Source organism: Pongo abelii, chromosome 12 (genome assembly GCF_028885655.2).
Source record: "Pongo abelii isolate AG06213 chromosome 12, NHGRI_mPonAbe1-v2.0_pri, whole genome shotgun sequence".
Classification (NCBI taxonomy): Eukaryota; Metazoa; Chordata; class Mammalia; order Primates; family Hominidae; genus Pongo; species Pongo abelii.
Window position 1 is genome coordinate 63,571,324 of NC_071997.2, and position 15,290 is coordinate 63,586,613.

Here is a 15,290-nt window from a genome sequence, read left to right on the forward strand (position 1 = left end):
GATCTTTGACAAAGTCTATAAGAACATACCCTGGAGAAAAGACACCCTTTTCAATAAGTGGTTCTGGGAAAATCTGATTGCCAAATGCTGAAGAATGAAACTGGAGCCCTATCTCTCACCATATACAAAAATCAAGATGATTAAAAACTTAAATGTAAGATCTGAAACTATAAAACCTAGAATAAAGCTAGAATAAAACCAAGGGAAAACTCTTCCGGACATTGGTCTAGGCAAAGAATTCATGACTAAGGCCTCAAAAGTACAGGCCACAAAAATTAAAAATAGACAAATAGGACTTAATTAAGCTAAAAAGCTTTTGTAAAGCAAAAGAATCAACAGAGTGAACAAACAACCTACTAAATGGGAGAAAATAGCTGCAAACTATGCATATGATAAAGGACTAATATCCAGAATCTACAAGGAGCTCAAATAACTCAACAACAACAAAACCAAATAACCCCATTAAAAAGTGGGTAAAGGACATGAGCAGACAATTTGCAAAAGAAGACATACAAATGGCAAACTTGCATATGAAAAAAATCCTCAACATTAATAATCATCAGAGAAATGCAAATAAAACCCACAATGAGATAGCACCTTACACCAGTCTGAATGGCAATTACCAAAAAGTAAAAAAATAACAGATGTCGGTCAAGATGCAGAGAAAAGGGAACACATACACTGTTGGTAGGAATGTAAATTAGTTCAACCTCTATGGAAAACAGTATGGAGATTTCTCAGAAAACTAAAAATAAAACTATCACTTGATCCAGCAATCCCACTACTGGGTATACACCCAAAGGAAAGGAAATCATTATAACAAAAAGATACTTTCACATGTTTCTCACATGATTATTACAATGGCAAAGATGTGGAATCAACCTAACTGTCCATCAACAGATGATTGGATGAAGAAAATATGGTACAAATACACAATGGTATACTTACTGTTCAGCCAAAGAATACTAAATATGACATTTCAAAGAATGAAATTATGTATTTTGCAGCAACATCGAAGGAACTAGAAGCCATTTTTAAGTGAAACAAGGCAGATACAGAAAGATATCACATGTTCTGACTTATAAGTGGGAGCTAGGTAACGTGTACACACAGACATAGAGTATGGAATTATGGACAACAGAAATTCAGAAGGATGAGGGGATGGAAGCAGATGTATGATGAGAAATCACTTAACAGGTACAATATGTGTTATCTGGATGATGGGTACCCTAAAAGACCTGGCCACTACTACACAATCTATGCATGTAATAAAATTGCACCTGTACTCCATAAATTTATACTACTAATAATAATTTCAAAAACATAGGACCTGTTTCAGGACTTTAAAATTGGTTTGGGTAAAGGAGAACAATGTAATGCATTGTTTCCTCACTCAGCAATAGCCTGAGCAAAACCTCAGATGGCTCATCTCCGGAGGAAGAGGACAAAAGCAGGTCTGGACAGAGTGTGATGGTTTGCAATTTGGACTCCTTGCTCCCTAGAGACGGGACAGGGACCAGGTTTCAGTGTGGAGATCCACAGAAGGCATGCCTGCCTTACTAAAAGGAAGGAGTAGTTTAGAGGAAATGGGCAGGAGTAAGCTGAGAATGAGTTGTCAGAAGTCACAAGCCCTTAGGAAAGGGTGGCAAGAAATTAGCCCACTGATAAGAAAAAGGCTGAAACACCAATGTGCTGCCCTCTAAAGTGAGAGGAACACTCAGAGCCAGCTACAGGCAGGAGGAGCCCTGAGGAAGAAGTTGGGAATGCTGTGAAGACTACGTGGGCCATCTCTCCAGTCAAGGGAGAAAAGGAGCCCAAAAAGGGGATGGCAAGCCAGAAGAGGCATCAGCTCTGCACAATTGTCACCAGAGTAACTTCTAAAATTTAAAATTGAGATTCATTCCCTAGGGTGTATAGACAGGCTACAGGTGTCTGAAAATATTTTGCTGTCGGAAGCAAAATTGTTTGTGTCTAGGTATTTTTCTGAGGAGAGTTTCTACAGCTTTCATCAGATTCTCCAAGGGGGGTCTTTGCACCATAAAGAGCTCCACCGAGACTCACCACTGACAAATTTGGAGGAAGATATTATAATTATAGAGGACACAACCCATTTACTGAATAATCTCTCAGATAAGCTGATCATCATCTAACAGAGAAGAGCCTACTGAGGGAGCAGAACATAGTGCTGCTATGGGAAAATGACATGATTCTTTCACCTATTCGATTAATAAATCTTTATTGAGCACTGTTTAGATTCTAGGATATGGTACTGCACAAAAAAGAAAAAAACAATTCCTGCCAAGTAGATTGAAGCTTTCATTCCAGTGAGGGGAGTCTAGCTAGGAACAAAACAAATGAGTAAAATATTTAGCATGTTAGAAGAGGTGATGTGCCAAAGAGCAAAGTGAGGCAGAACTGAGGGGTAAGGAAGAGGTTCAACATTAAACAGAATGATAGAGGAAGGCTTACTGAGGTGATGTGGGTGATCAAAGACCTGAAGACGGTAAGGGACCAAGCCATGCAGCTACCTGGGGAAAGAGGATTCCCAGCGAAGGAAACAGCAAGTGCAAGGGCCTGAAGGCAGGAACATGGGTAGGATGTTTGAGGAGGCTGGTGAAGCTAGAGTGAAATGAGCATGGGAGAGGGTTCTAGAAAACAAGGTCAGAAGGGAAATGCGGGAGGGGAGGCGGCGGGCAGACTGTGCACTGTAAGATCATTATAAAGCCTTGACTTTTACTCTGAGTGAGAAAGGAAGCTATCGGAGAATGTTGAGCTGAGAAGAATCTTGATAAGACAGCTTTAACAGGCTCACTCTGGCTGCTCCGTTGAAAACAGACTGTAAGAAGGCAGGGGTGAAGGTGTGGAGATGAGTTTCAATGTTAGTACTGTAATTTGACAAGAAAGGATTCCATCTCCATTGGGGTGGTAGTAGTGAAGGTGGTGGGAAGGGGGCAGGCTCTGGTTGGAAAAAGAAAGTTTCACAAAGGGCTAGAAAGAGGTGGCAGCAACGTGTCTCAGTGACTTCACAATATTTGGGAGGCATGTCTTTCCCATCTAGTCAATCCATGTTAGAGGTTCTTTCCAAGTGGTAATGTGCTGTGGCAAAAGAGCCCTGGCCCTGCCCCTCACCTGCTGGGCCCATGGGACACGTCATTTGTCCCTTTAAGGCCAACATTCCCTAACTTACAAATAGTAAGAACAAATTTCTGATTTCTCCAGTGGCCTCAAATGAGACTCTATACTGTCTTAAAAATGCCCTCACATTCTGGGATCTATGATTTTGGTTAGTAACTTTAAACATGGCCGGGCACAGTGGCTCATGCCTGTAATCCTAGCACTTTGGGAAGCCAAGGCGTTGGATCACCTAAGGTCAGGAGTTCGAGACCAGCCTGGCTAAAACAAGGTGAAACCCTGTCTTTACTAAATACACAAAAATTAGCTGGGTGTGGTGGCACATGCCTGTAATCCCAGCTGTTCAGAAGGCTGAGGTAGGAAAATAGCTCAAACCCTGGAGGCGGAGGTTGCAGTGAGCCGAGATCGCGCCAGTGCACTCCAGTCTGGGAGACAGAGTGAGACTCCATCTCAAAATAATAATAACAATAATAATAATAATAATAATAATAATAATAATAATAATCTGAGATGCTGTATCAGAGGCAACACTGTTCTTTGAATAAATAAGTGGTGTTGCACTCTGATTTCCCCTTCTCTGGACTTTCCACCGCCTACAGGACTTATGCTTGACTTGCTTCTCAGGGTGGTGGTCTTGGGGTGCGGTGAGGGTGAAATCCCCATGTGTATCATGACAGAGTACAGCAGTTCACTATGGCAAGGCTCAGCCAAGCATTACAGTAGCCACAGAACCTAGTGAAAGTACACGGATACCATTTTGACTCAGAGAGCAGGTGCATGATTAGGCAACATCCACTACCCTTGTCTATGCAGATAGCTTAAAACACTGGACTGGAGAAAACAGAAAAGGGTGGCTCACAATCTCATAATCCAGCGCAACAAGGATGGTCACAGCTAAGATTTTCCAGCATGTTGCCTAATTATGTACCTGCAGGTCATGTGCTCCCAGAGAAACAGACAGGGTAAAATCAATGCTAATGTCCCCTTTCTTGGTCCCAGACTCTTATAAAACCTCTTGGCAGTTCCTGCTCTTGGTTGCTTTGAGAAGCTAATGTATCTAACCAGCAAATCTTTCTTGGTTGTTTAACATCATTGGATACGATTTCTATTTGTAACCAAATAAACACTGAAATGTATCAATTAAGATTCCAGGCCAGGCACGGTGGCTCACGCCTGTAATCCCAGCACTTTGGGAGGCCGAGGCGGGTGGATCACGAGGCCAGGAGATCGAGACCATCCTGGCCAACATGGTGAAACCCCGTCTCTACTAAAAAAAATAGAAAAAAAAAAATTAGCCAGGCGTGGTGACGGGCGCCTGTAGTCCCAGCTACTCAGGAGGCTGAGGCAGGAGAATGGCGTAAACCCGGGAGGCGGAGCTTGCAGTGAGCCGAGATCATGCCACTGCACTCCATCCTGGGCGACAGACCAAGACTCCGTCTCGGAAAAAAAAAAAGAAAAAGATTCCATAGCAACTTGGGGAAAATGCTTAAGCCATTCTGAAAAAAGTGTGTGATGTAAACAGTAGATGAAAGAAAAACATAAAATGCCTCTGGTGGAATATTTTTTCTTTACTTTCCACAAAATTATTGTGATATTCTTGAAATTTCTGAAGGAAGCTGTAGGCTAATGAAATAAATATTTAATATTCAAACTACGAAAGCCTCCCTAAATGATTTCCAAAATAACAGGCCACACAGTCAATACATAATTATATATTTAAGGTTATCTGGAGTTGACACAAATAGGCGTGCTCCTAAAAAGTTGAAGGAAAATGCTAACTTGAGAACTCATAACTGTCAGTTTTTCCATGTTTTTATAAAAGGAGGGAAACATACTAGATTCACGTGTTTGCTAATTTCAGATAGTTTTTGCATCCGTTTTCTTTAGTCAGGACCCTCCTCAAATGTGGAAACATCACCAGGATTCCCAGAGAGCTCAAATTCTTGAGTTGTGAAACCCAGAAAAGTGTTGAATGCTGAATTCACTGTCCACCTGCAAGACTCCAGACACAATTCCTGAACCTTCCCCAGTCTGATCATCCCTCTTTTGGACAGCAGCTTTATTTTCATGTGCTGACTTATGCAGCCTAACTTATGCTTTCAGCATAGCTGTTGCCATCAGTTCCCAGAACCAGGCAGACTCGTGGTGCTGCGTGAGCCAGTGCTGCTGGGTACCCGGCATCAGCTTATCCAACCCATTCATTTTACAGATGAGAGTACTTTGGCCCAGAGAGGAGAAAGCCCTACTTCCAGATATCATACACATTAACTCACTGCAAAAGACTTGCCTTCCCTCCAGTTAATTTGGAGATGGCTCTTTAAGATGACCCAGGTGCCGCAGGGGGTGGGAAGCTAGAAGCTCTGAGCCCACTTTTCCTCCACATTTGACAGAGGACTTGGCCATGGGCATGCAGAGAACTGCTTTCTGGTTGTCTCCCTTGAGCACTGCTCGAGGAGCTATCACATTAGAGCTACTTCCTACTTTCTGAGATGTCATAGGCATCTGCCCAGGGGTCCTTACCTCCACAGGGTGTGCCAGCAACTCTCCTGAGGAATTTAACCCACTCCTCCATCTCCGCCTGGGAGCTGGCCATGAGGACATAGGAGTCCTGTCCCATGCGATTCTGGTCCCATGAGGCTGGAGGAAGAATTAGCACTTGTGAAGGTCTTAGACTGATAAGAGCATGAGAGCAAGGGGAAGGGAAGGCAACCAGACCTAAATTGATTTCTTGGTTCCATGAAGCACTACCAGCCAAACAACACAAATGCATTGCCTAATTATCCTCAGTGGAACTGGATATCTGGGCACTCTTACTGAAGCTCTAACTCAACAGACAAATCATTGAACACAATGATTTGCAACTGGCATAGCTTGGGCTGAGAGCTGCTTTCATTTAAGAGGACAGAAGTCATTTCGTACCAAAAGGAAAAGGAAGTTCGTGGTGCAGTTTCAGCATAGATGAGACAAGGTCAGCCCATAAAAGTCAGAAGACTTTAGATCATCACGCCAATCATGGATACTTTCCTAAGCTAGCCCTGAGCTCAGTTGTGGGGGTAGGGTAGGAGATGACAACCTCAGGTGGGAGTGACAGTGAATACATGTGTGCTTTTTTCACAAAATTGGTGCTTGGTGATCATATTTCTGCTCTCCTGACCACACAACACCTTTCAAATGTAGGTTCTCAATACTCAGTTAATGGATACATGAAATTTGTTAGAACTTTCTTTACCATTTTCACTTCAAACCTAAGATTATAGATAGGTGTAGTGCTTCCTCAGTTGGTGTTCTCAAATGGACCAAAAAGGTAGGAGAAATTGGAGGGAACAGAGAGCAGGGAGAAGGAGACGAAGAGAAAGAATGTGGGAAAGTGAAAAATAGGGAGAAAGAAGCAAGAGAGAGAAAAGGAGAGTATCAAACACAGGTCTTAGACCATGCAGTTAGTTAGTATCAGATCTGAGACTTGAACTCTAACTTCATCTGTGGACCTGCTTGCAAATGGAATTCCTCAAAGTTGGTATTTTCTTTAGTTGGTTAAAATAAAAAGTTCTTAGTGGGGACAAGAAAACAATAGTGATCCCTTTCAATTATGGGATATTAAATTTCAAAGTGCCTTCGTAAGCAGCAATCCATTCTTCTCACAATGGCAGGCCATCTCCCTCAGAGAGCTTGTGCTAGCTGAGTAGTTGTGCCTAAACCTGTATTTCCCTGCAGGGCAGGAAAAGACTTTCAAATCCCCTTTGCTTCTGGTCTCTTGGACCTATCTTAATATCACCGAGCCTCACCTTCTTTAACCCTTTGGGATAACCTGATTCTGACTCCATCTTGTCATTAGGTCATCAGCTTTTCTGACCATTAACGCCCTGGGCATTGAGAGTATCCTGAGAACTGGATGTTTTCAGAAGTAAAATGGTAAGTTAAAAATACTCAGGGCAGAACGAAAAGACCCTCTAGGAACGAAAAGACCCCCAAAGGATATTGCAATATCCCTTTGAAATAGAATAAGGAGTTAGTATTATTTCCATTTTATAGATAGTAGAACTGAATCCCAGGGATACAAAAGCACCAGTTCATCAGTATCCAGTGAGTTGCTGCCAAATGCAGGGCAAGTCTGTCAGTCTCCTTACTCCCATGAAAGATTCCACTGGCCCATATTGCTCCTAAATTTGACCTTGGACAAAATTTATCTGGTGTCTTTCCCCGCTCCGTCTCCACCATGCCTCAACTCCAGTCTACTATGTTGTTAAAACATGTCTTCTCAGTTTACCCTGACTCCTGAGAGGTCTTTTTGTTCTGTCATGAGCAACCCCACTGGGAAACACCCAGGTCTCAAGATGTTCCTGAATGAAGAGGACTTCCATGGGCTAACTCTTCTGGTTAGGAGAGTTGATGACCTGATGACAGGATGATTGAAAATCAGGTTGACCCAACGGGTGAAATAATGTGAAGCCTGATGATATTAAGATAGGTCCAAGAGACAAGAACCAAAGGGGGTTTGAAAGGTTTCTGTTGTCCTAAAAAAAGTAAATATTTGGGCATAATTGGGGTGCCAGAACAGACTTTCATTAACAGGAATTGCCTGACATTAATACAAAGCTCACAAACAGCACCTCTGACCTCAGGTACATAATTTGTCTGACTTAAACATAGCCTGTTCAACATGTGTTACCCTTTGGGCTGTTTCTCTTGTTGGAAATGGACCTCTCTTCTTTTCTTAATCTGCCTAAAGAACTCCTACCCATTCTTTAAAACCCAACTCAAATGTTACCTTTTCTAGGGACCTTTCTTCCCCCTACTCCAAGTTGAGTGGGGAGTCCTTATTCTATAATCCCTTAATATCTTGTTCTTACCTCTATCACTGCAGTAGCTAAATTATCTTGAGCAATAGTTTCCTTACCAGTACAATGGAGATATTATTTAACATGTCCAAAACTGATGCCCTTACCTCCAAACCCCCGAAAAAAACTTGCTACATGCACAAATCTCAGCAAATCCATCTTTTCCATTGTTTAGGCCAAAACTTTGGAGTCAACGTTGATTTCTTTTTCCCACATCCAATTCATTAGCAAATGAAGCCCTCCCTACCTTCAAAATGTGATCAGAAATTGCTTACTTCACAGCCCCTTCATCATTGCTATCTCTGACTTGGATTCTTGCAAAAGCCTCCTCACTGATCTCCTTGTTCTGCCCTTGCCCCCACTACTTACTTTTGTTTTCAATTCAAAAGAATTTTAAAACATGAGTTATGTCATGTCACACCTCTGCTCAAAACTTTCCAGTGGCTCCCCATCCTTCTAGCAGAAAAGCTAAAGTTCTCACATTGCCTGCAAGTGCCTATGAAATCTGTGCCCACCCCTGAGAAAATGTCCTATTCTTGTCTCCTGCCATCACTTCACTCTAACCACACTGGCCTCCTTGACCTTCCTTGAACATATGAAATAGGCTCAGAGACTTTGTACTGGCAATTTCCACTGCCTGGAATGCTCTTCCTCCAGCTGTGCTCTTAGCTGACTCCCTCATTGCCTTCAGATCTGTGCCCAAAGGTCACCTTCTCAATGACAAACTCTGCCGGCTCTGTTCACAATAACCAATCAGCCACCTCAGCCAGCATCTTCTCTCTCTTTGGTTTAATTTTCCCCATAATTGTTGTCCTATCAGAAAAACTACATAATTTGCCCATATATTTGGTTTGCTGCTAGTCTCTTCCCATGTAAGGTGCATGCAGACTGCTTTGTTCTTTGCCACATTCCCAGTCCTGCAATGGTACTTGGTTCATAGGAGGTGCTCAATGAATTTGTTGTATAAATGAGTGACAACAGATCATAAAGTGGTATGAGAACTAAATGAGATAACATATGCAACAGAAGGAACAACCCCTTATTCCTGGTGATTCCCTGGGGTAGGAGGAGAATAGAAGAACAGATAGTTATTCTATGGGAGATCAGTAGGGAGAGGGAAGCCTACCTTAAATTGTTGCCTGCCCCCAATTAAAAAAAAAAACTAGTATGACTACAATTAAAAGTTTCTATGTGGTGTTTGTGCAACTAAAACCGGTGATCACAGAGAGAGGATCCTATCTAGGAGCCCATTTCTTACACCAGCATTAGCTCCGGAGAATCATCTTGCAAAAGAGGATGATAAAAAGAGGAACTAAAAATTCTCTATGTTATAACATGAAGGATGTCTCACTTTAGGGTTGGGTGGAACCTTGGAAGATGATGGTATCTTTATGAAAATGGTTTCCTATCTTATTGTTACTGTAGTATTATTTGTCCTTATGAGATGTGGGGTGTGTGTGTGTGTGTGTGTGTGTGTGTGTGTGTGAGAGAGAGAGAGAGAGAGAGAGAGAAAGAGAAAGAGAGAGAGAGAGAGAGAAAGGATCTGTTTGTGAATTCCTCTAGCAGGCCAGGAGACTGTTGCAAACATAAGTGATAATGAGAGAACAAACCTTCCTCCTGCACTGGTATAGCAATGTTGAAGAGTAGGTATTTTTGGTGCAAAGCCCACAGTGAATCTTCAGCTGGATCTCTCAGTAGGGTTACTCTAGATTGAAAACCCAGGCTTTAGGACACACATGTTACCATGGATAGTTGTGTCCCATGAATTGCACTGGGAGAAGCATCCTAAGAACAGAATAACCTTTGTGGAAAGGGAGAGAGATATTTCTAGTGAGGAGAGACTGAAAAAGCAGGCTTTCCTGCTTTTCCTCTGAAGAGAAAGAGAGGAAGTTAGACCTTCAGATTAAAAAGCAAGGGAGGCTGGGAATGATGGCTCACATCTGTAATCCCAGCACTTCAGGAGGCTGAGGCAGGTGGATCGCCTGAGGTCAGAAGTTCGAGAGCAGCCTGGCCAACATGTGAAACCCTGTCTCTAATAAAAATACAAAAATCAGCTGGGCATGGTGGCACACACCTCTAGTTCCAGCTACTCAGGAGGCTGAGGCAGGGAGAATTGCTTGAACTGGGGAGCAGAGGCTGCAGTGAGCACAGATCACGCCACTGCACTCCAGCTTGGGCAACGGAGCAAGACTCTGTCCCAACTCAAAAAACAAACAAACAAACAAACAACAAAAAAAAAAAACAAGCAAGCATCTAGGAACTTAAAAATTTTTTTATTTGTATTCTACAAACAGTCATAGCCAAGTTTAGGATTTTTTTTCTGCATTATAATTATCTCTAGATTATTCCCAAATATCAAACACTGATATGACATTCACTGTATCAAATGCTTCATATTGATTTCCTTATTTAATCTTTACTATTATCATTATTGTCCCCATTTTATAGACAAAAAATCAAAAGGCAGGGAGAAATTAAGTAACCTCTTACACAAATAGTAAGTGCCAGGGTCAGGGCAGGCTAGCTCCAGACTGGACACTTCTAACCTCTATGCTACGCTGCCTTCTCCATCAACTTTCTATTGCACACAGTCACCTTGTGTGAGTGGGAAGGAGGGGGTGAAGAAAAGAGGCACCCAGGGGCCACGTGGCCTCCCCCGCTGTGGTCAGTACAGTAGTAGCAGCAAGGCTACACAGCCAGATTAGCCTCTAGTCCTGGAGCCCCTGGCAGGGCTAGGGCTAGCATAGGAGCAAGAGACAGGGAGAAGAGTAGAAGCATCTCAGTGTGGCAGATCCAGGAGCATGACCCAAACTCCCCTTGTTCCAAATGCATTCAAGGAAGGAAACTCTTGATTTGAAAGAGGCACCCTCCAATGTGCCAATCATGTGCAATGGGTGAGATGCAATGGGTGGAACCATCTGAGGCTGCTGAATTTTTATAATTTTTGACCCACCGAAATGGCAATTTCACATGGTTCCATTTATATTTTAACTGTTAAATTTGATGACCTACTCACCTTCTACACTGCGTTCATTTTAGTGAGTAGAGAAGGTGCACTTTTCATGTCAGTGGCTCAGAGCTTTGTACAGTACCTGGCTCCTAGCACACGCTCATGAAATGCTTACAGAGTTGAACAAAATGCTCACCTATTTATTTCATGGGCATTATTCAAGCACTTGCTACTAGTTAATAAACTACAATAGCTTCATTAACTGTATACAGAACCACTGTGGGCTCTCAATAGGCTGGTTGGTTAGTTAGTTGAATTACTCTCCGAATATAGCTTTGACTTCTAGGATCCAGAAGTAAAATGGGAATTTTACTTCTGCACTGCACCTCTGTCCTACCTGTTGTGGCCTACCTGGAATGATTTCAAAGACAAACTTCCCAGCTTCTTCTGGGTTTGTGGCGATCTCCTTGATTGTACATCCTGGTAGATACATGCAGCCCTGAAAGATGAAAAGTCAGGCCTTAAGGATAAGCAGCAATTTAATATAAACTAAAATTGAGTTGGAGAACAGATAGGATAATGATGGGATGAGGAGGGGAGTAGGAGGATAGGGACATGGGAAGCTAGCCTCCCAGTTTTAATGGGGCCCCTTCTGCTACTCAGACCTTGGGCAAATCAAAGGGCAGCTATTCCAGAGCAAACCAGGTGCCTAGAGAAAGACAAGTTTCTGAGATAAGAATGAGCTAAGAGGGTGCCATCACCAACACTTGCCTCTTCCCACTTTTCCAAGGACCCAACTTGGTGGCCAAATGAGACACTTGGTCTTTGTGAAGCCAATGCTGAGGCTGGGGAGACCATACTACCTGCCAAGCTGCCAGAGGGGTTCAGGGAGGACTGAACCACTCAGGTGACCATTGGAGGGGATGGGGTATTGAGTAGAAGGTGCCCGCACCTTCACTAGCCACCTTGAATGTATTATTCATGTAGTCCTTCCAGCAGTCCTCCAAGCAAAGTATCATTATGTAAATTTTATAGGTGAAGAAAAGAGATCAGAAAGCTTCTGTAATCTACCCAAAGTCATAGAGCTAGTAAGTGCCAGAATAGTAGTTCATCTCAGAAGTCAGTCCAAAGCCAGTGCTCTTCACCATCAAAGCTGAGGTGGTGGGAAATGGTCCCACCACCAAGCCCAGATCTATGAAAGGGGACTGAGGGTTTAGTAGGATTTGTGACCTCTTATACACAGATATATTATCAGAAAAACAAGCCACTTCCACCATGTGTGTGCATGGTGCTTTATCACTTACAGTGCATTTCACTTGGATAATTCTTTTTTTTTTTTTTTGAGACGGAGTCTCACTCTGTTGCCCAGGCTGTGATCTCAGCTCATTGCAACCTCTGCCTCCTCGGTTCAAGCAATTCTCCTGTCTCAGCCTCTTGAGTATCTGGTACTACAGGTGCCCACCACTGCGTCTGGCTAATTTTTTGTACTTTTTTTAGTGGAGATGGGGTTTCACAGTGTTAGCCAGGATGGTCTCGATCTCCTGACCTCATGATCCACCCACCTCAGCCTCCCAAAGTGCTGGGATTACAGGCATGAGTGACCGTGCCTGGCCCACTTGAGATAATTAATTAGACCCCCACAACAGCTCCATATCCAGAGCACAGCAAGATTTATCACTGCCACTTTGCAGATGAGGAAACTGACACTTTGAATGTCTAAGTGACTGCACAAAGTGACATAGTTACTGTGACTGGATCTAGTTATTCATAATTTACACCTCGCTGGCTGTTGAAGGTAGCAGGCCTGATTCTGAGTTGAGTAAACACACGTGTCTTTGTTTCAAAACAAAGATGGAGACGATTGGTGGCAGAGAACACTATAAAGGCAAAAGAGTCTTAAGGAAATCTCAGAGGTAAGATCCACTGAGGAGCCTAAGAGAATAAATGTTTCTTGAGGATCTAGAAATAAAAATGTCTAAGACTGAGAGAAAACAAGACAAGAAGGAAGAGGAGGAGGAGGGGAAGGAACAGAAAGGGCAGGAGAAGGAAGAGGAGAAAGAACAAATGGAGGAGGAGAACGAGGATGAAAGATAAGGAAGGGGAGAAGGGGGAAGGGGAAGGAGGAGAAGAAAAAGAAAATCGGTCTAGAAAGTGGAATTCTGCAATTCCTCTACATTCCTCTAATTTTATTATTTAAAAATAACCTCCACCTACACAGTCCTCACCATCTTTAATAAATCACATCCATGCCTTCAGAAAAAATGACCCTGAGGTTGTGCTGCTGAGCTACTTTGGATGAGTTATGGCATCAGAATAAAAGGCCTTGTTGCTTTTAGACAGGATGGAGCACTGTCTGGTAAGGAGAGAAGGAAAGGGCAAACACAGAGGTGTCTGCCTCCCCTAAGTACCTCTCCAAACTGTCTTTTGATACCCAAAATCATTTCATCAGAAATCGTAACAATAAAATACTAAAAATATACATGCCATTTATTGAGCAGTCCCTAGGTGTCTGAGTCTATGCTAATTGCCCTGAATATATCAGCACATCTAATCTTCGTAAGAAGTCCAGGAGGGAAAGACTGTTATTCTTCCCCATTGGAGAAAGGAAGAAGTAAAGCTCAAGGAAGTTAATTAGCTGACCCAGGATCACAAAAGCTAGATAATAAGAAATCTACGATTCCAGCCTCAGTCAGTGTGATTCCAGAATTACAAATAAGGCTTTACTTACAAGTCCCACTTGCTGAGGGAAGTAACAATCAGAGTTAAACATGTTCACACCAAGGTGTAAATGACTAATTGCAGGCGCTTTCCTCGCACTCAGCATGAGAGCCTTGAACTTCATAAATGGCAAGAAGAAAGCAGGTAAGAGGAAGAGACACCAGTAGGGGTGAGGGTGGGGACACTGATGGGGAAGGAAGAATTGTTCCAGGAAGGGAAGGGCCCAAGTTGCCCAGAGCCACTTTCATGTACTTAGCAAGTTGACTGGGGTGGACTCTGTATAAAAGATGGAAGGACAGAAAGGTTTATGCAGGAGGCCACAAGTCCTTCCGCAGTAAAGCAATGGAGACAGCTGTGGCAGTGAGGTGCCAGAATACCCAGAATTCTCTAGCTATAACTTTTAAATCCAATTTGTAGTTCATCTACAAGTACATTTTAGCCCAACTCCTTGTTAAAGCATTTTTCAAAATGCTTATATTGGCTCATGAGAACTTAACTGTTAAATTTTAAGCCAGTTAAATACAGCTATTACTAAAATTTAAATTCTATAAGCTTACAATGAAATATTTTCTATTAAAAAGATGAAGATACTTAAATTTTACAACTTTCTGATTCTTTATTTTGCTATCATTTCTGCTGTTGTTGTTATTTCCATCTATTCTGTGTGGTGGAAATCCTATATAATGTGGTGCTATTGCATGTCTCTTCTCAACTCTGAGTTCAGTGGTATCATGTTGGTAGCTTGCATCAGTCATGATGGGAGTATCTGCTGCACAGAAATTAGCAAATGTTGCACTTCAATCAACTCTCCCATCAGAGGGCCGGTTGTTAACTATTTACCAGCACACTGCTGGTAGACAACCACTTGTGACGATGCCTCAGAAAACAGGCAGATGAGACAATGGGACCACGGGTCTACCCTACGACTAGGATTGTCTGAGACCATCATTGTAACAGAAACTTGAGGGCGATAAGCTGAGATTCTGTTTGAAACAATTTCCCTGACAAACAACTTTCTAGAATGGTTTATATAAAGCTAGTTCATGGACTTACACAGCCTTATACTGTTAAAACTGGACAGGATCTTTCTGAGAACTCAAAGAAAAAATGCACAGACTGCCTTCTATAGGGCCACAGGATTCTCCAAAAGCACATACAGGAAGGTCTATCATACACGGTTCCAAAATTTGTTTACATTCTCCTTTGTCGGATGCTAGGTCCAATGTTTCTCATTATAAATAGCATTGAATATTCTTATTATTTCTTTTGGAACTTAGTAGACCCAGAATTACTGTGTCTAAGGGTATGACAATTTTGTGGTGTTTAGTAAATCTGGCCAAATGACTTTCTAGAAAGGTTGTACCAACCAACACACACATCATCAGTGTATGTGAGGGCCCTTAGGCCTGATGTCTCCAAGATTATTGTGATGTTTCTGTTTTTTGGTATCTTGGGGGATAGAAAGTTTGTGTGCATTCTTTTTAAATTTACAATGATTACACTTTAATTATAAAAATATTTTTAAAGAAACATTAAAAATTGTATGTGTTAACCCCAGTATTCAGAGATAACCACGGTTAATACTTCTGTGTATGTCTTTCTAGGCCTTTTTCTATAAATACAGATTCATGCTTTTTTTTTTCAAGAATGGGATT

The 15,290-nt window shown here is 42.3% G+C and overlaps 1 protein-coding gene across 2 annotated transcripts in view; it reads right to left on the minus strand.

Annotated features, from left to right (window-relative positions):
* Positions 1-15,290, minus strand: part of ARHGAP25 (Rho GTPase activating protein 25) — a 92,512-nt gene that overhangs the window by 33,657 nt on the left and 43,565 nt on the right. For both annotated transcript variants that reach the window (XM_054545991.2, NM_001132531.1), the window contains 2 exon segments: positions 11,329-11,416; positions 5,653-5,769 (listed from right to left, as the gene is read on the minus strand). In XM_054545991.2, the coding sequence (XP_054401966.1) occupies positions 5,653-5,769; positions 11,329-11,416 (205 nt within the window).